The 19,573-nt window shown below is 34.5% G+C and overlaps 1 protein-coding gene across 9 annotated transcripts in view; it reads right to left on the bottom strand.

Annotated features, from left to right (window-relative positions):
- The window catches only part of ADAMTS6 (ADAM metallopeptidase with thrombospondin type 1 motif 6), a 241,289-nt gene extending 222,199 nt beyond the window's left edge, over positions 1-19,090 (bottom strand). For 3 of the 9 annotated variants that reach the window (XM_036225491.1, XM_036225497.1, XM_036225496.1), the window contains exons 1-3: positions 18,496-19,089; positions 11,578-11,716; positions 9,135-9,499 (exon numbers count right to left, since the gene is read on the bottom strand). In XM_036225491.1, coding sequence (XP_036081384.1) covers positions 9,135-9,499; positions 11,578-11,674 — 462 coding nt within the window. In that variant the 5' untranslated portion in view covers positions 11,675-11,716; positions 18,496-19,089. The other 6 variants (XR_004952441.1, XM_036225498.1, XM_036225492.1 and 3 more) reach the window with 5 other exon arrangements.
- Between the last annotated feature and the right edge of the window lie 483 nt (positions 19,091-19,573).

Raw genomic sequence — 19,573 nt, 5'->3', positions numbered from 1 at the left:
GGTATAGCTTTGCAGCTGAGTTTTGTCCAATAGAAAATAGGCAGAGTGTTGTATATCACTTTCAGACCCAGCCTCTGAAAACGTCCCTAATGGAATTCTCCACTCTCCCTGAAAAAAAGACATGGAGGAGGTAGAAGCCAAAAGGAGAAGGAACCTGGGTCCCTGAGAGACCCCTTGGAAAGCTGTCCAACATTCACGCTGATATAGGGGAGAAATAAACTACTATTATGGTAACTACTGACATTTTAAAGTTTATGCTACACCAATTAATATGTCCTTAATTACATCCCATATTATCACCATTTTGCAAATAAAGTGATGGGCTCAGAGGTTAAAAACTTACCCAACATTACAAAGAGGGAAGTGAAAGGGCTGAGATTGACACAAAGCTCTGCTCTTATTCACTTATTATATCGCCTTACACCTATTTATTTCATCAAGTCCTGCTTAGCACAATCCTAGCTCCTCTTTAAAACTTTCTCTACCCTAACTGGAGTAGCTTCACTCTCCTCTGAGCTCCAACAGAGCTTATTATTTATTTTTAATTAATTTATTTTAAATTAATTCCACACCACTTTGCTACCTCTTAGTTCCTAAAGCTCTATTTAAATTTGGAATGACTTTTAAACTGCATGTTATATCTTCCAATTTATATGAGTTGCTTTCTTAAAACAAAAGGTTCTGTCTCACATTTCTTTGAATCAGTTACAGGCACAGAAAGTGTCTCATACGTACTATGTACACCAAATAAAAGTTTGCTGATTAAAAGAAATTAGATAGTAAAAGTTATCTGCATCAGAAATAAGAACTTCCACCATTGTCTAATAGTGTTTTCTAAGTGTGGCACATATGAGGACTGCTCTTAACCTGGCTAATTTGCCCTGCGATACTGGATAAAACACAAACTCTCTGGGTGTATTTCCTCAGCTGGAAAAATGAAAGGGTTGGTGTAAATTAGTGGTTTGAAAACAGCACTCTGGGGAGCCCTAAGGGTTCCATGGAAGCCCCCTCAGGGGATTGCTCCAGACAACAAAGAGAGACCTACAGGCTTGGATTCCTAGGTTTAGGAATCAGCTGTGCTTTTATTAATGTATATATTTAGTTTCCACATAACATTTCATTTGAGAAAAGGTTTTGCTGCTTTAAAGAGAAAAAAATGCTGAAAGCCTGTGGGTCCAGATAATCTCTAAGGTCCCTTTGAATCTAAGCCTCTATGATTCTGTTTAGGGAAATTCATGTTAAATACCACATGCTTGGAAAGAAAGATGAGACGTAATCAGAACTGCACTAACTTGTAGATGAAGTTTAAGCCACCTATACAAAATGAACTGAGGAATGCAAAAAAAAAAAAAAAACAAGAAAGAAAAAAAGAAAGAAAAAAAAGGCATTCCTTAGTCACCTCATTATTTTCGCCATTGTCTGCTTTACTTTCAAGATATTAGTCCTTAAATTAAATGGAAATACTGATGAGGATTACATAATATGCCATTAAGAAACTCTAATACCTGAGCATGAATTACTTTACCAGGAAGATTAACAATGTGAGGTAAACTGAGCACAGTTCCTGCAGAAAAGAGAGCCTATTCAAGAAATTTTGGTAAGAAGGAAGAGTAGGAAGCAGGGTCTTAGAGCACTGCCCGGAAAGGGAAGAGCACTAAAGTCACAACATGCTGAACTATGGGCAGAAGAAAGTTCTAAGGTCCCAGCCAAGAAACTCAGGTTGCTGGGGGAAAATAGAATCAGAAGCCTTGTGAGTAAGTATGATCTCTAATTTCAACAATGAGAATCCAGAAATTCTGTGCATTAGGTACTCTGTAAAATGTTCTCACACATTATCTCATTTAATCTTAATACTGCTTTGAAGTATGTACTACTTACTACTTACTACTAGTTCCTTTTGCAGATGAAAAGCTGAGATTGAGCAAAGTAACAAACTCACTTGATTGACTTTTCATACTGGACTCTTAGTCACTGTGTTATAATTCCCCTACCCTCCTAAGGTTGTTTCTAACTTTATGCATTCACCAAGTATGTTCTGAGTGCCAATCACATGGCAGGTTCTGTTCTAGGTGGTGTGGATACAATACTGAACAATGCCACTCTACCATGGAGTTCACATTCTGGTGGAAGGAGTTAGAAAAAAAGCAATTCATTCATTAGATAAATAAATGATCAATCAGGTAGTAATGAATGTTAACAAAAAATAAAGCAATACAAGAGGAAAGAAGGTAATCAGAAGCGAGGCGATTATACAAACTATTTAGGATGATCAGGGACACCCTCTATAATAAGGTATTATTTGAACAGAAACCTGAGTAAAATAAAAGAACAAACCAAACAGATACTTCAGAAAAAAATAGACAAGGCAGCGGGAACAGCGTTGCCTCTGCATGGCAATGAGGTAGGAGCATGTGTGCAGTATTTGATAAACAGTAAGCAGCCACTGTGGCTGGAGAGAAGGAAGGGGAAGATGATTATGAAATTAGAAAGGTGCTGGGGGCCCAATGATGGAGGAGCTGAATTAAGTGGGAGCCCCAGAAGTCTATACATGCCTTCCAATAGGCGTGCTCTCACCTCCCTTGGCACCCCCACTCACCTTTACCCCGTCTGCCCCAGGACCATCAGGATTAATCCCATTGCGCTTGCTTTCCTTGCCATACCAATCCGTAAAAGAAACCAAGACCTATCCCCTGGATTCTATGCCCCACATTGTTTTACACATCCAGTTTTCTGATGCCACCTGCTACGTCTCGCTGTCACCATTTAAAATACTTCTACTGTTTCCTCTCAAATTCAACAAAATTTCCTATAGCCTCAGCCTCATCTGTGAATGTTCACTTCATCTGGCTCAAACGAAAATCTGATTTTCCCTAAAAAAAATGCTCTTTCTTCCTTGAAATCCTCTGGAATGGTGGCTGCTTTCTCTCCTACATGCCTCCTATTGGTCTTGGAAGTAGGATATGTGTCCTTGTTACTCATTGCCATTTCCAAACAATTCTCCCTCTCTCTCCTCCAAAACAACCAACAGACAAACAAATGTTTATCTGATTTCCAGCCATCACCTTCTCCCTCTGCTAGTTGTAGTTATTTACTGACCCAGAGTTGCTTTCTTCATTTCTTAAAGATTTTAGCTTCTGGATCACTGTCATTCTCTGTAATAACATTTCTGAAATAATTGTTGATTTCAATATCTTCTTACATTATCAGTTCTTAAAATTTATATGTATGTGTGTGCACATATACCCTAGATCCCTTTGGAAGTCTAGGGGTAAAGCCTGGGATGTTATTATTCTCAGAATAATATTTTAATTGTAAAAAAATTTTATAGGATTATAAATAAAACCAATTGTAGTGAAATACGGTTATCAAAATATTTTTTAAATGTAATAGTAATGCATGTCTTTTGTAACACTTTTTAAATAAGGAGATCTGCAGTAGCTCTAACAATTAACATAATTTCACAGTAGTGATTAACAAATAATATTTTGCTAAACCTTCAAAAACTGTAAAATGACATGGAAATACCTATAATTTCTATTGGGGACAAAAATCACTGCTATTACTTTATTGGGTTTTTTTTAGCTATGTTCATAATAAAAAGAAATGCTAGGTTTCAGTTAAGAATTAGTAAAAATTCTAGTTCACAAACCCCCTGAATTCTATCCATGGATGCCAGAATAAGAACTGCTGACACAAATGGTCTCTTCAATCCCTGTCCTCTCAATTCCTTGACCTCCTCTCTTTCAGATATCTCGTCCTTCACCTTACCTTAGACACTCATACCCAGAGTTAAATCCTAGACTTTGGTATTATCAATATTTGCAACGTCGTCATAGTCCCAATTTCAGGTATCCCATTCTTCTATCTTTCCAGTACTGTCCCTCTAGTGTCTCAACTCCAAGAGATTGTCCTTTTATGCTCATTAGGACCCACTGATCCTTTTCATTGTCCTCCGCCCAGTTCAAGTCCTCACCTCCTAACCCAGATTCAATTCCACCTTCAATTTCCCTGCCCTTTTCTCCCTTCATGGAATTTATTTGGCTAAACTACAACCCTGATTAAATTCAAATTTGCTACTCTGGACCTACACCCTTGCAGTTTCATTTAGCCATAAGAAAATACCAAGATGTTGACTAGTCTCACTTTAAATTTATCATCATAATCACAACTGTGTCTTTAATGCTTCATGGTAATGATACTATGTTTCTCTGGTTTATTAAGTATTTGGCTCTCCTGGATAAATATTTCCTGCTTTTTTCCTCTCTTCTTAATCCCCTAACACCTCATCTTCCCATCTTCTATTCCAATAGACAATATTGCGCAACCTCCTACAAACTCCTACAACCACAAATACCCCATCTACTTGAATCTCAAGTCCATATAATCTATTTTATTTCCTGTTATTATGGATGAACTGTCTAGTCTCCAAGCTAAGGACAATTATTATATTTATGCAGATAATTCCATCCCTTCTTACCTATTGTGAACATCACTCTAGAAATTTCCCTGCTCTCTACATAATCATTCCTATCAAACAAAACAAAGCCTCCTTTCATCCCACTTCTGCCTGCAGCAACTGAACATTTCTTGCTTTTCCAAAATTCCTTAAAACAATTGTCTGTAGTATTTTTTCCCATTCCTTATGAAACCTAATTCAATCAGGTTGTTGCCTCTTTTCCAAACCCCATCATGACTGCTTTTGTCAAGGTCACCAATAACCTCCCCACTAATAAATTCAATGGTAATTTTTCAGTCCTGTTCTTATTTTGACTCAGCAGCATTTTTCTCTTGAAATACTTCTCTTTGCTTCTAGGATATTTGCCTGGTATTCCTTCTATTTCTTACTATAGTGTTTGCTGTGTCCACCATATCTTTCTGACCTCCTTAAGCCCTCTTGATTATATTTATTCTCCCCATCTAAGCTATTTTTGTGGTCTCCTGGCTTTACGTGCCATCTATATATTGATGACCCCCAAATTTATAAGTCCATAATTCACATCTCTCTCATGAACTCCAGGCTTGCATATCCAACCGCCTACAGAACATCTCAAGTTTAACATGTCCAACTGAACTTATGATATATACCACCTTCTCAACCTACTCTTCCTACAGCTTTTCCATATCAGTTAATGCCTGAGTCTACCTCATCTCATTTGATGACTGCTGTATTCTTCTAGTTGCTAAGGCCTCAAGCTTGGAGTCATCACTGATTTTATCTTGTGTCCTCTAAAACCTAACATCTGGCACCCAGTTCCATTTCTGACCTCACTTTCCATTATTCTTCCTCTCTTTCACTTGCTCTAGCCACGGTAGTCTTCCTGCTTTTCCTCAAACACTCTAAGATAAGACCTTTGTACTTAAAGATTTCCACCTTGAAAGCTTAACCCTCAGATGTCAGAATTCCCTTCCTCATTTCCCTTAGAGTTTTGACTCAATATTTTTCCACCTCAGAACTTATTGTTATCCAATATACTATGACTTTTATTTATCTTATTGTGTATCTCCTCCACTAGAATGTAAGCTATACAATGATAGAATTTTTTAATTTTTCACTGTTGTACTTCTAGCACCTAGAATACTGCCTGATGTATGACAGGTATTTATAAGTATTTGGTAAATGAATGAATGAATAATGGAAAAACTAGAAAAGCAACTGTGGATATAAGTAAATGAATAGAAAATCTAATTGGATCACTGGTCTTTTCTAACTAGTTATACAATGTTTAGTATCTTAGAAAGATTAAAGGAAATCAGTTTTCATGAAATAAGAATAAGATACAAAGAAAAAGACAATCAAAAAAAGGAAGATCTCCTGAAAATTAGAAATATGACTGCTGTACTTTTTAAATCAATCGAAGAAAACAAAAAGGCAAAATTAGGGAAATCTCATAGAGCTTAGAACAAAAGAAAAAAAGAGGAAAAAGAGAGATAAGAGAAGCAGAGAACCAATTACTGAAGAGTGTGGGAAAGAACTAAGGTGAGAAAATCGTTAGGAAATTATTTTTTAAATTTCTATTAGCTTAAAAGAGGGTCTTAAAATTGAAAGTACCCATCAAATACCAAGTTGAGATGAGAAGAACTAAAGCTTAACACATTATAAAATTCTTGAAACAGAAAAAATAAAGATCACTTTCATCGAAGAAAAATTTTTAAGAAAAAAAAAAGACTTCTATCTACTGCCCAAAATGAATCCATGCTATTTTTTTTTACATCTTTAAGTCTTTTCCTAAGATACAAAACCATATAGATAAATTTGATGCTCCGTATTTCCCTTGCCCAATTCCATCATCCATGGTTCTGAAAGAAAATGAACCTCAAATTTCACTTTCAATTAAATTATTAATCAAACATAAGGACAATATAAAGTCACTTTTAAACATGCAAGGACTCAGAAATTTTACTTCTCAGGCACCTTTTTTGAGATAAATACTTGAAGATGTTCTCTAACAAAAAGAGGATGTAAACACAAAAAGAGGGAGATGTGGAACCCACCTTGGAAAAAAGAAATCCCAAGATGAATGAGATGCATAGTAACCCAAGAAACTAATTAACCAATAGACTCCAAGAAAAATGCCTCCAAAGAATGGAATATATTCCAAATAATAGATATAAACACCAAGGAACTGGATAATACTGACCACTTAGAAAAAAAAAATCCTATTTTCTTCTCAATAAAAAAAAAAAAATTAGAAACTCTGGAAAAGCAAGACCTGAATAAGAAAGCTATGGTCCTAAAATGTGACATTATTTTGAATAACTGTTAGACTATCATGTTAGAAATTTTTCCTTTGAATGGTGCAGGGTTGTAACACTGAAACTATGGATAAGGAAATATGATTTCAATGATCTCTACATTGAAAACTATTTTTTACAGAACAACTAAAAATAGAATTGGTTAAAATGGAACTTTGAATAGCAGGATTTTTAAAAAACTTGTTTACATATCCCATTTGATTAAAATGAAATGATACAAAATAAGCATGAAGGTGAAGTATCTGCTCACAAATTCCTTATCAGTCGTGAAGGGGAAATGGTTACTTCAGTAGACAAACATGGCGGACCTCACCTTAATTAAGTAATCAAAATTAGTCCACACGAATCATGCAGTCTCAATAGGAAACGAAGTAAAACTGAAAGGTGTTAACTAATAGAGGGAAAGAGAACAGGAGACAGGAAGTCTCGGTGAGAATGAAGAATAGATGAGTGATGCTCTGCTATCCCCTTCAGTTTCGAAGAGTTTTCATTTTCAACCTTATTCTCACTTTTGACTCATCAAACAATATCTTTCACAACTTCACTGTCACTTAAATTAATGGGTCTCAAATTAACTTGCTCCCAGAATTAAAATTCTTTTTTTAAGTTTCAGAGGTATATTTCCCAAATCCCAACTAAACATATTTAACCTTTATTTCTTCAGATTCCTCACATTTACTATATCAAAAATCATTCTCTTCATCTTCCTCTCCAATCCAGCATTCAATTGGCATTCCCTTTCTCAGCTTGTAAAATTCATAAACCACCCATTTCCAAAACTGAAACCTCAGCTATCATCAATTACTTTCTCTCCTTCATTCCACACCCAGTTCAATTCTATTTTAACTTCTTAAAATATTATTAAATATCTACTATGTGCTATATATCTTATTAGAGGTCAAGGAAGGAAAAATTAATAAGATACCAATCCTCTAAAACGTGGTTCAAAGTCATGCTATCTTCTCCATTCCTGTACCATTATATTGGTATAGTCTTATATTATCTCTTACATGTTCTGACTCATCTTCTTATCTCTAGTAACTCCTCTCAAAACTCACAACATAATTAGTTTTGTTTTCTCTAAATCTCAAATTTGTTCATTTCTCTATCCTGTTAAAATTATCAGTGGCATAATTAATGTTAACACCAACTTAAAGAGCTTGATCAATGATCAGGGACAGTATCTTTCTATCATATTTCACAGTAAGTGTTATTTCAAATATGAAAACTTTTAAAATACAGATTTATTTTGGATAATTCATTTTTATTCAGAAAGAAAAATGTTTTGTGCAAAAAGCCTAAAAATGCTTGTAAAGAAACTAGTGATAAATATACTCAATGTATCTATTTAAATTAAACCTAAATCTAAAAATCTTAGTATTGATTTTGATCCATTAACAGTTATAGAATATGGCCAATCTGAGCTAATCGTTATATACACCTATAGTGAAAATTTTCCTAAACCATGGTTCTTAATACTTCTTTCAAATTTAGAATTTATTTAAACCCAATTTTAACTATATAGTTTTTTGTACTGAAGTAGGAATTAGGATATGAATGCAATAGAATAAGGAAGAAAAACAGTTTCTGAAAGTATGACCTAAGCATAAAAATGTCTGTGCTCTTTTACATAAATAAAGCTTTAATGGAACATCTACATTAGCCTGAATGGGATTAAGGCAGTAGAGAAAGTATGGGAATATGCTTTTGTTCTTGCATTATTGTGCACAACCTTGAACTGTGTATTTACCATTAGACTAAAATGGACTCAAATACCCAGGACAGACCCTACACTTTTGAAATCAATTTTCTATGTAAAATAAGACTTATTATCAATCTTCAGATAAATGTAGGAAAAGATTATTTCATAGAGATATCAGTATAAAAGATTTTTCTTCAAGAATTTATAACCATAAGTAAGTCATACATAATTTGAAGCTATGTTGCCTACCAGAGAAAAATATTATAGAAAGAAACCTGAAGAGGCAATCAATGTCATAGTTCCCTGAAATAATACATACATGTACATACACACACAACTTTAAACTCTTCACTAATGATTGAGTTTTGTTTATGCATAAAAGATATCTTATCTAAACAGAAAAACTTAAATCTAAAATTAAACCTGAGGTTCCATTCATTCTTCTACTAATAATATAGAGTTTTAAAAATTGCTCTTACTTTGAAAAATCAACACAAATATGATCAAAAAGACTATCAAAAGGCAGTGAAAATAACAAAAAATTTAGACTGTTAACTTCCTTACTTAAATCACCTTTGTGTGTGTATATATATATATATTTTTTTTTAATGTGAGAAAAGACATTTACATTGTGAATTTATTTCCCCATCAGAAATTTAAAATTATAACATCTACTTACCAACCCAATACAGTTGCTTAAAGCCACTTTAGTTGTACTACGTTGATCTTGCAAGTATCCTGTGTAATGACAGTTGTCTAAAAAATCATGTTTCCACTGGGGTCCATCCTTCCCCCAGTATTCTACAGTAAAATGTTTGGACACAAAATCTGTGTTGAGAGTCAAGTTTAGGTGAAAGTGCTTGCCATAGGCTGAAAGTTTAAAAAATAACTTAGATACTGCCTGCTGTGGATCGATAGGGTCCATACTCCGTCTTCTCCTGGAGTGTTTATCATTTTTCACAGTAAAGCTGAGGAAAGCTCCATTTTGATCAACCCTTATTGGAATAGTTAGCTGGTAGTGTTCTAGGTAAGTCAAGAATTCCTCTTTGTAATCATGAGGCAGAGAATCCAGAAAAAAAAACACATGGAAGAAAAGAAAATTTAACAGAACCAAGAAATAGCAGTATAAACAACAACAATATCAGTTAAAACTATGCATCATCATGTGAGGTATGGGCAAAAATGTTATATTAAGCAAAAATAGAGTAAAAGTTTAAAATCTAAAGATTAATTAAGTTCCAATTATTTCATTCCTCAAAATATTAATTTAAAATTATTTAAAGACTATTTTTCTTTTTTAAATTTAATTTTAAAAACATGAATTCTAAGAGGTAATATACAGCAAATGTATTTTATACTAGAATTTAAAATACTGAAAAATACGCTTATATAAAACAATAAAATTTAGCTCAGATAAAATATATTTGTGAGTTATCTGAAAAAGTTTATATAGAATTTTTACAGCTTTGTTGAAATATTTTTTACATAAATCATCAGTTAAAATGTAAAATACTATAGTCACTTTGTGAAACAGTCTGCCGTCCCGCAACAGATTCAACATGGAACTACCATCTGACCCATTGCTAGTTATGTACCCCCAAAAATGAAAACATACATCCACACAAAAACTTGTACATCAATATTCATAGTAGCATTATTCATAATAGCTAAAAGAAGGAAGTTTACTCAATTGTCCATCAACTGATAAATGAGTAAAATGTGGTATATTCACATAATGGAATATTGTTCTGCAATAAAAAGGAATGTAGTACTGATATATGTTATAACATGAATGCATCTTCATAACCTAAGTTCATTATCTAACATTATAAAAACATGCTAAAGTAACCAGTCACAAGAGACCACATATTATATGATTCCATTTATATGAAATATTCAGAATAGGAAAATCTCTAGAGAGAGGTAGAGTAGAGGTTGCCTTGGGCTAGGGGGCGAAGGATGGTTTGGAGAGAATTTGGAAGTGATTGTTAAAGAGTACAGGGTTTCTTTTAGGGATTATTAAAATGTTCTAAAATTGACTGTGGTCACTATTGTTCAACCCTGCGAATATATTATAAACCATTTAAATTGTACACATTAAATGGATTAATTAAACGATATATATCTCTCAAAAAAGCTGTTAAAAATCATAAGAATGGCAAAAAATTCAGAAGACTATTAAACGTATTTACTTAGGTGTACTAAATATTACCAATCTGCCTTCTTAACCACATCTTCTTTAAGCTAGGTTTACCAAGGAAACCCAAACATCTGCCTGATGCCTCATTGCCTATACACAGAGTTTACCAACAAATATAAATTCCCATGAAACCATGACAAAATAGAAATAAACTGATAGATAATATTTATTTTACTTCTCACGAATAAGAGTTCATACTAAATGCTATGGCTTTGTTGATCTACTTCAAGAGCCATATTTTCTACATATGGATTTCTAGATATCAATCTATAATAGCCTTGAAAATCTGATTTGTCAGCACCAAAAGATGATGTTACTATATATTCATGGAAAGAGAATCCAAAAATTTATGCTTTCAATAATTCTATAAGGATTGAACTGATCTATGAAAAACAAAATGACATTCGCTCCTGCGACCTCTCCATTAAGAACTTTTCTCTGATATAAAATCCAGTTCTATGGAGGAAAATCATAGGGACCTATGGATTAGAATTTGAAAAGATGAATTTCTTACAACTCTTATTTTTTTTTTTTTTTACCCAAGTTTCATCCTTAGACCAGAATTCTCAAGTTAGGCAAAGATTTTTTTTCACTGAGGATCCATATTAGAAAAATCTTTGAATTCCTTTAGAACATGACATTGCCTATAAACCCTAGCTATAAATAAGCTTATTAAAGTTTAGGACTCAGAAGAACACGAGGCCTGAGTCTATCATCTTCTGAAAGAAAACAGTCAACTCTAAAATCATGGGATATTAAATACTAGTAGAACAAGTGAAATGAACACTAAATTGACACAGTAGACCTTTGTTTCTATCACCACATATCCCCCAAAAGATGTTTACCAAACTAAATATTCAGAATCTTTTCTTGTCAGATTAATAGCATTATTTTTGTGTGAATTTCAAAGCAAAAATCCTACCTTGTGAACTGTATGAAAGCCGGTGGTCACTATGAAATTCTGACGAAGCCATGATGAGGCTCAAAATCCAGGCGAACGTCTTCCACAAAATTTCCATAATTTAGAAAACTGGATGATTTTTTGGAGGGCTACCTATGTGCTAGAGAGTCAATACCATAGCAAATTAGTTATTAGACGGTCCACTGTTTAAAAGGTACTTTTTTCCAACATCCCGTACTTTCTTCTATATCTGGATTCATTTTCTCAATCCAAAATGAAAAAATTAATGATGGTAAAATTTTCATAAGCAAAGCATTAGGCTGATTAGTTACTAAAGTATGGCCATTTTTTAACCTAGAAAAACAAAAAAAATTTAAGTTAACTGAAAAATATCCTGAATGGGCAACTCTATGTTGCTAAATGCTTGCCAAAGGACATATACTACAAAGTAACTTATAGTTAAATTAGACCATTGTTGTTTTTTATAGTCTAAGTAAAATTCACAAGACTAAACAAAGAGTTAGAAACCTAAATGTTTAGCAGGATAATGTCGGAGCTACTTAATAATCAAAGAAGGAATCTGAAGAGAAATCAGAAAAATTGTTCTTTTTAAAAACTTTGAAGATAATGTGTGGGTACAGTGACTAAACTTCTTTTGATAAAATAAAAAGTAGGCTGACTTCACAATCAAAGTCCATTCTATACAAGTGTTAAATAGTATATGATCCCATTCCTTAATATGCTTTTTAGAACACTCATATCCAGAGAGTGATCTGTTGCTTTATTAAGTACCTATCATTTTTTTCTTACAGAGTTGATCTACAAACACACAGTGACATTTAGTTGCTGTCTGAATACTCAAAACAGTAACATAAACTAAACTTCTAAAAAAGTTGAACCATATTTATGGTAACTCTTGACTTTATCTGGAAGTCTTACATGACATAAGGAAACATATGTAAGGCAACTTCAGCTATCTAGAATCTAACTGAAAGGAAAAGAAATTCATTTTATGAAAAGAAAGTAATTTCAAATATTTATTTCAGATATCACAACAAATTTCACGTTCTATCTCATGTACTTTCCTTTCAACTTACAACCTCACTCAGAGTCCATGAATTCACATTTTATACAGAAAAATTGCACGCCTGTCTACCTGATTTCCCAGCACACAACACTTTAAAAGAAAATAACAAAGGGACTAGAAAGTAGCTCACTAACAGCAGAAAAGTGACAAAAAAAAAGGAGGAAAAACTAAAATGTAGTTTTAGAACCCAAAATCAATACAGTTTGGGGTGCAGGCAACCAGTCCTTACTTATATGGTTTAACAGTTCTTATTGTGCATGTGACTATGTTATAGCTCAGTATCTGATACTCAGAATACTATGTCTGAGTCAGGAATAAAAGGTTAAATTACTCTTAATAAGATGATTTACTGTTAAGATCGAGAAGTATATAAAATATATTAGAGATTATTATCTCACATCCTTAATATATGGTATTACCATCTAATAAATGCTTACATACTTATTAGTTAAAAATGCAGTGGTTAAAATAAAATCACTCTAGGCATATAAAAGGATATTTGTAGTTAACAAGAAAATTAATTGATGTGGAATACTTCATTCCCTATGGTGCTAGAAATATTGGTTATTACAACACATGAAACAACCACAACCATTTAAAATTCCTTATATCTGTCACCACAAGTTATTAAACTGCTAAATTTTGGAAAAACTAATTCATTAATCAACAAATATTGTCTTACTATGTTTTCAAAATAATGTTATAACATGGAGATACTGAAAAGATGAAGACACAATCGTTACTCATAATTTAAGTAACAAAGGAAAAAATTCAAGGTAGAAATGACATATGCCTTAATGAAGTTATGAAAAGATGTTACAGAGGATCAGAAGAGGGAGACGACTTCTAAATCAGAGAAGGATGAGTCAAAAAAAGTTTATCAAAAAGTAGTATTTGAGATAGGCCCTGGAAACGGAACAGAATTTCACAAGTCAAATTGCTGGGGGCAATCACTACAAATTAAAGAAATCAATTCCACAAAGTCTAAATGGTAAGAAAAAAACTGAAAATAGTGTTAGTAATAATAGTAAGTTTTGTTCCTATGCAGAAGACTAAGAGATAATACCTGGAAAGGTAGTTTAAGGTCATATTAAAATAAAGAGAATTTTAAATATATGTTACTTCTTTTAATATTCATAGCAATCTTGTGAAGTAAGTATCATTGCCCCATGTCAGGCAGACTCCGATGATCCTGCTTCTTGATATCCACACCCTTGTATTATCCTCTTCCCTTGAATAATTTGATCCTAACCAATAGGAGACCTCAAGTAGAGAGGATGCCACTTCCATGATTAGATTACAAAAGATTCTAACTTCCATCTTACTAGTAGGCTCTCTCCCTTGTTGACTTTGATGAAGCAAGCAGCCATATAGAAAGAATCACATGTCAAGGAACTGAGAACAGCCTTCAGATAACCACTAACAAGGAACTGAGGGCCTCAATTCAATAGCCTGCAAGAAATTGAATCCTGCCCACTAATATGCAAGCTTAGAAGCAGATCCCTTCCAGTAGTCAGATAGCTAGAGCCCAGAGTCATATACGAGACTACTTGGCTCTAAAGTCTAAATTCTCTCTATCACATTACACTTCCAGTTTAAGGCATTCTAACTTAAATATTCAATATCAGTTGCATTCAGTCAGTATCAAATAAGATATTCATAAAATGGTATAGGTTAATTAATACAAATAATTTTAAGAAACTTTATACACAATAATTGTTTCATCTCAAAATTACTTCTACAATGATTTAGGCAAGACAGCAGGTACTATATATCCTTTCTCAAGCAAAAATCTATAAAGAGATTAAGTCACACCATTATTCAATAATAGCAATAAAAATAATCCAATTATCTTGATTCCCAAGATACATATATACTCCAACTCCCTAATTGTTTCATGAACAATAGTCTTCATTGTTTTAATTTTTTCAAATAAACTGAGTGTTAGTATAATAATGTCAGACATTAAAAACTCCCTCTTATACCTTTAAGTAATTTTCCTTTAAAGAGGAATATAAAATTAATACGTTTCAGTTAAATTTCTAGTAATGGTAATAGATTTGTACTGAATCATTCATCCTTTTCCCCCTATTTTCTTGGGCTCTGAAACTAATGACCTACTTAACAATATAGTTAGCAGGGTTTAGAGAACACCTCTTTTCCCTTTTGAGAAATTTCCTGCTCTTCAGTTTTGTAACCCCTCCATTCTTATCATTACTAGTACTGTCTGCCCTGTAACACTTAATGTTCAAACTAAGTAAGCATTGACAGAAAAAGTAACACAGAATAACATTTGATTTAAGGACGTGTAGCAAAAGGACACTGGTGAGTAGCAGAAAGAGCAGGACTTTGAAGTTAAACAAACCAGAGCTATAATCTTGGTTCCATCACCAGCTACAGTATTTGGCACATGGGCACTCAATAAATTTAAGTTTATTTCTCTTTTCTCACTTCCATCCTCGCTTCCCATTTTTTTCCCTCAAGCCTCCAGTGCCACTGAAGAAACTTGGTAAGTAAATGAGTTGGCTCAATCTCAACTAATATCATCAACAACTAACATATCTAACCACTGTTAGACATCTCACAATAAAAATGAAGGGATTAACTTATTTTCTGATACCTGCTGGAGAGCTTAATCTGCATATTATAAACAAATATGTATAGGCACTGATTTTTCTAGATCTGGTTCCCAAAATTCAGACTAACATTGAAATAGTACATAATTATCCAGAAATCATAATGCATCAACTTTTTACATTGTATAGCAGAAGTGTTATTATATGTTGTGGAAAGCACAAAGGCTTTGAATACTGGCTTGACTCCAAGTTACTTAAACTCTGAATCTGTTTCCTCATCTATAAAACAGTGATAATGATACTTTCCTTCCAAACACTAGTTGAGAAATTAAATTAGATTACACATGATGTAAAGTGTCTGCACACTTCACTTTAATGGCTATACAAATATTAGCCCCTCTCAACCCCCCTTACATGACTCATCACTTTTTAAAGGCCTTCTTTCAAAAATAGTTTCACATCCCTCCTTCCCTCAAATATGTGAAATAGTTGGAAATGATAATGAAATCAATGAACTACATCGTACTGTCTTTTAGAGCAAACAGTTAAGGATGTAGGTCATGATAACTGGGCTTACAATATTTTAAATTTGAAAACAGAATCAAAATTTCCATTTTACTTTAATTTCACATATGCTTTTTTCCTAATACAAAAGCACCAGCCAGTAAAGTTAAGGGATCATTTACCTGCTTCCATGGATCAAAGCTACATTAGCTAAGCAGAAATAAGATCAGAGAACTTGCACTGTAGTAATTCCCTCAAGTAGTCAGCCCTGGTTGAAAGGCACTTGTCTTTTTCCTCTATCATCTTTACTTCCCACTCAAGTGATCTGGGAGTAGTCAAGGTAATAATTCCCTCTCCTGAACTATTATTATGGAGTTAAAGAACGTGTATAACATCCTTTTGAACTTCTTTCATCCATCTTAACTCTGGTTATTTATTTTAAGGATGATCTGGTTTTCACAGAGGAAGCAACAATACCATGCTCCCTTCAGGTATTTAATTTTTATATGTGAAAATTAACCTCTCATTTCTTTTTCCACTTATTCTCTCAACAAATATTTATCGTCATATACTATCTGCCAAGGACACCACTGGGCTATAAGCACAAGGTTCCCCGATCATTAATAAACTTTGTGAGATTGGTTTCCAAAAAAAGGTATAATTAAACACACTCAAAACTTATCTGTCAAGAAAAACAAATGAGCCAAAAGCAAAAATACAAAACATTATTCTACAAAATTCAAGCCCTAAATTACATATAGTTCCGAACTGTTTTTTACAGGTGGCAAGTTAGATATACATTATCTGTATTATAACTTCTCTCATGACAAACAGAAACACCTTTCTCCTCTTGAGGTTAGCTAAAAATGTTGATAATCAACTATGTCCTTTGGTATAACCAAAAGACCTATCAACCTCTTCTACTTTTTCTTCTTCTCCTCAGAAATGTTCCAAAGAATGTGCTATTAACTCTCTTAATACATTAACTCTCTATTCTCTCACAAAAGTCACATACAGGATAAGATTTGGCTTAGAAGCACATCCTAAACCACTAGTAGCTACTAGTGGTTGCTAAGGAAATGAAGAGGAAGTGGTAAGAGTAGACAAGAGTAGGAATTAGTCTCACACATATTGGCCCAGACATGAAAAGTATTAAAATATTCCAAGTCTTGAGGTTAGAGATTTTTCCCCTTGAGAATCACAAAAACATTAATACTACAACATAGATTTCATTTGCTGCCACTTGTGGCAAATGAATGAATTTATTTCTTTGAAATCAATTTATTTGCTTCTATTCACTATTCTTCAAAAATCCAAAACACCAATGATTGCACGTAAACACTAAATTAATATAAACCAGAAGTGCAGTTACCACTTTGGTGAAACACAGGAAAACAATTATCTCCAAAATTAATTTTCTAAATTTCCTTCAACTATACAAGTTTTATTTCTTTCCCTGCAACTATACATTTCTTTCCTTGCAATGAATTTTAAGAACTGTCATTCCCACATCTAAGTTTCGGTCTAATCAACATAAGCTAAAGAAAGAAAAACAAAACAAAGAAAATTAGTCCAAGAAATTTAAGCATAAAAGAATATGTTGAAAATCGCACTCCAGTGTCTTTTAAAAAGTTCCACGCAATGGTTACCCCTTTCCTCCTCCCCCCCGCCCCCCCCCCGTACACCCTCGCGCCCCCCCCCCCACTCCCGCGCCCCCCCCCCCCAATTCCACTTCGCCCAGACAGAGGGTAACAGTCTGAGCTGCCCTGGTTGAGTTGATCCTAAAGTTAACATTCAGCAGCCCATTTCCAGACAGCAGCGCTAAATCTATTTGGATAAAACGCGTGTGACCCAGACAGTTGGCATTTGGCCCAAACGCGTTGCACCGGCGGCTCAAATAAAAACAAGAGTAAGAAACTCACTCTCTTGTTCCCTCTCAGTGCGCTTTCTCACTCTCTCGCTCTCTTTTCTTCTAGTACAACAAGGAAAGAAATTACCAAAGACAGGAATTGTAGTACACATTATCAGAAGGCAGCTTTCCAATAACCCCTCCAGCACTCACCCCCCTCCCCAAATCCCTGAACTTTGATCCCATGTACCATATATACAGACATACCCCGATATTCAAGGCTCCGGAGGGTTATGAGTCTAGCACGTCCCAAGTGGCCAAAAGTAAATCAAAAACACACGCTTCCATCTCTTTGATTAGCCTATTAAGAGCTTAACATATCCTAGAGCATCGGGGCTACAGCTAGCACATTAATTCTGCCCTCTGAGCCCAGGCATAAACTATGCACTTGTCTGACTACTTAAGATACTGACATGAAACTATGAAAATGCAGGTTTTTCTTTAAGAAAACTGGAAATCAGTTTAAAATACACATCATTATTACTCTCCCCATTATTATTTGGTGATGAGTTAAAAGACCACAATAATCATAACCAAGTCATACTTCACAAAACATGTCCATTTGTATAATAAACGTATATTTTTTTGCATCATAAAATACTTGCAAGACTCAGAATTCTCCACCTCCCGACTAGTCTGGAGTTAAAAGATTTCTATCTGTAAAATGAGTTCAGTCAAGCTCACTCATTGCCATTAAAACACACACACACACATACACACACACACGCACACACACGCATACACACACACACACACACATACAGAGAGAAAGTTTTCTACGCGTTATTCGGAAGACGAGCAAAGCACAAGTTTTAATTTTTTTAAAAAAACGGTTTCATTGAATATTGTGAAGTCTTCCTTACCGTTTTCATCTTCAAATTCTGATAAAAAGTAAGTTTCAAACAATAGAGATTGCACTGGACGACTCACGTACTCCCTCTCCTCTCTTAACTTTTTTTTTTTCTGCCCCCCTTTGCAAAGCCACAGCAGTCAGTTAGTAATTCTGCAGCCAGAATAAAACACTATAGTCTGGCTAACCGGGGCTTTAGAGAACGGACTTTCTGATTTGGCAGAAAAAGAGATGCCTTCAATACATCCAGGCTATCATTCTGAGATACTGCCTTTGCAAACCCCCTTTTTCTCCCGCCCCCCACCTCTAAAAAGGGGGGGGGGAGAAAAAAAGAAAGGAAGGAAGGGGGAAAAAAGGACTTATTGGGGGTGGAAGTGGTGCCCTCTCTTCCTGGACAGCTTAGGGCCTTTGCTATGCAAATAACATGTGAAGAGCATCAAAAGGTATCAGGAGAAAAGAAGACAAGAGGAGCAGGAAGGGCAGCAAAGTTTTGTTGAAGTAGCCCTAGATCTCACTACCGGCCCCCAGCCAACTTGAATTGCAGCAGGAGAAAATTTTGGCAGCTTTTCCTCGGAGGCAGAGCACACTGACGTCAGTCTGCAGATGTGCCGGGCTGCGTCGGGTGCGCATGTGTCCTGGGTCGTCACGTGGAGGGGGAGGGGAGGTAGAGGTACAATCGGGGTAACCAACTACCAGCCATTCAGAAGGGCTTAGACAATGTCAACTTTTCCACCCTGTGAATGAGAGAAATTCTGGCCCTTCTAACCTCAATCCCCTACCCCACTCCGCCTTTCTTCCTCCTCCACTTGTAACCTCTTTTAGAAATTCTAGTCTGGTTTTTGATTAGTTGTTTCTTGGAAAAAGTAAAGGGGAGGGAAAGGATGAATGACTTTAGATGAACTAGTATCACTGTTAAGATCTTTGGTATCCTTCTCCTTGTGTTTTCTTTTTAAGTCCACACAACAAAAATGTTAAAAGTAGCACATACGCAGTGTCTTTGAGGAAACACAACTTACATCAGTGGCAGATTTCAAGTCTCGGTAGGTACATGTGCACAAAATGCCTGTTTTCTTTAATACACTTCCATAAGT

This window comes from Rousettus aegyptiacus, unplaced genomic scaffold (assembly GCF_014176215.1).
Source record: "Rousettus aegyptiacus isolate mRouAeg1 unplaced genomic scaffold, mRouAeg1.p scaffold_m13_p_8, whole genome shotgun sequence".
Taxonomy (NCBI): domain Eukaryota; kingdom Metazoa; phylum Chordata; class Mammalia; order Chiroptera; family Pteropodidae; genus Rousettus; species Rousettus aegyptiacus.
This window is presented reverse-complemented; position numbering and strand designations above follow the sequence as displayed.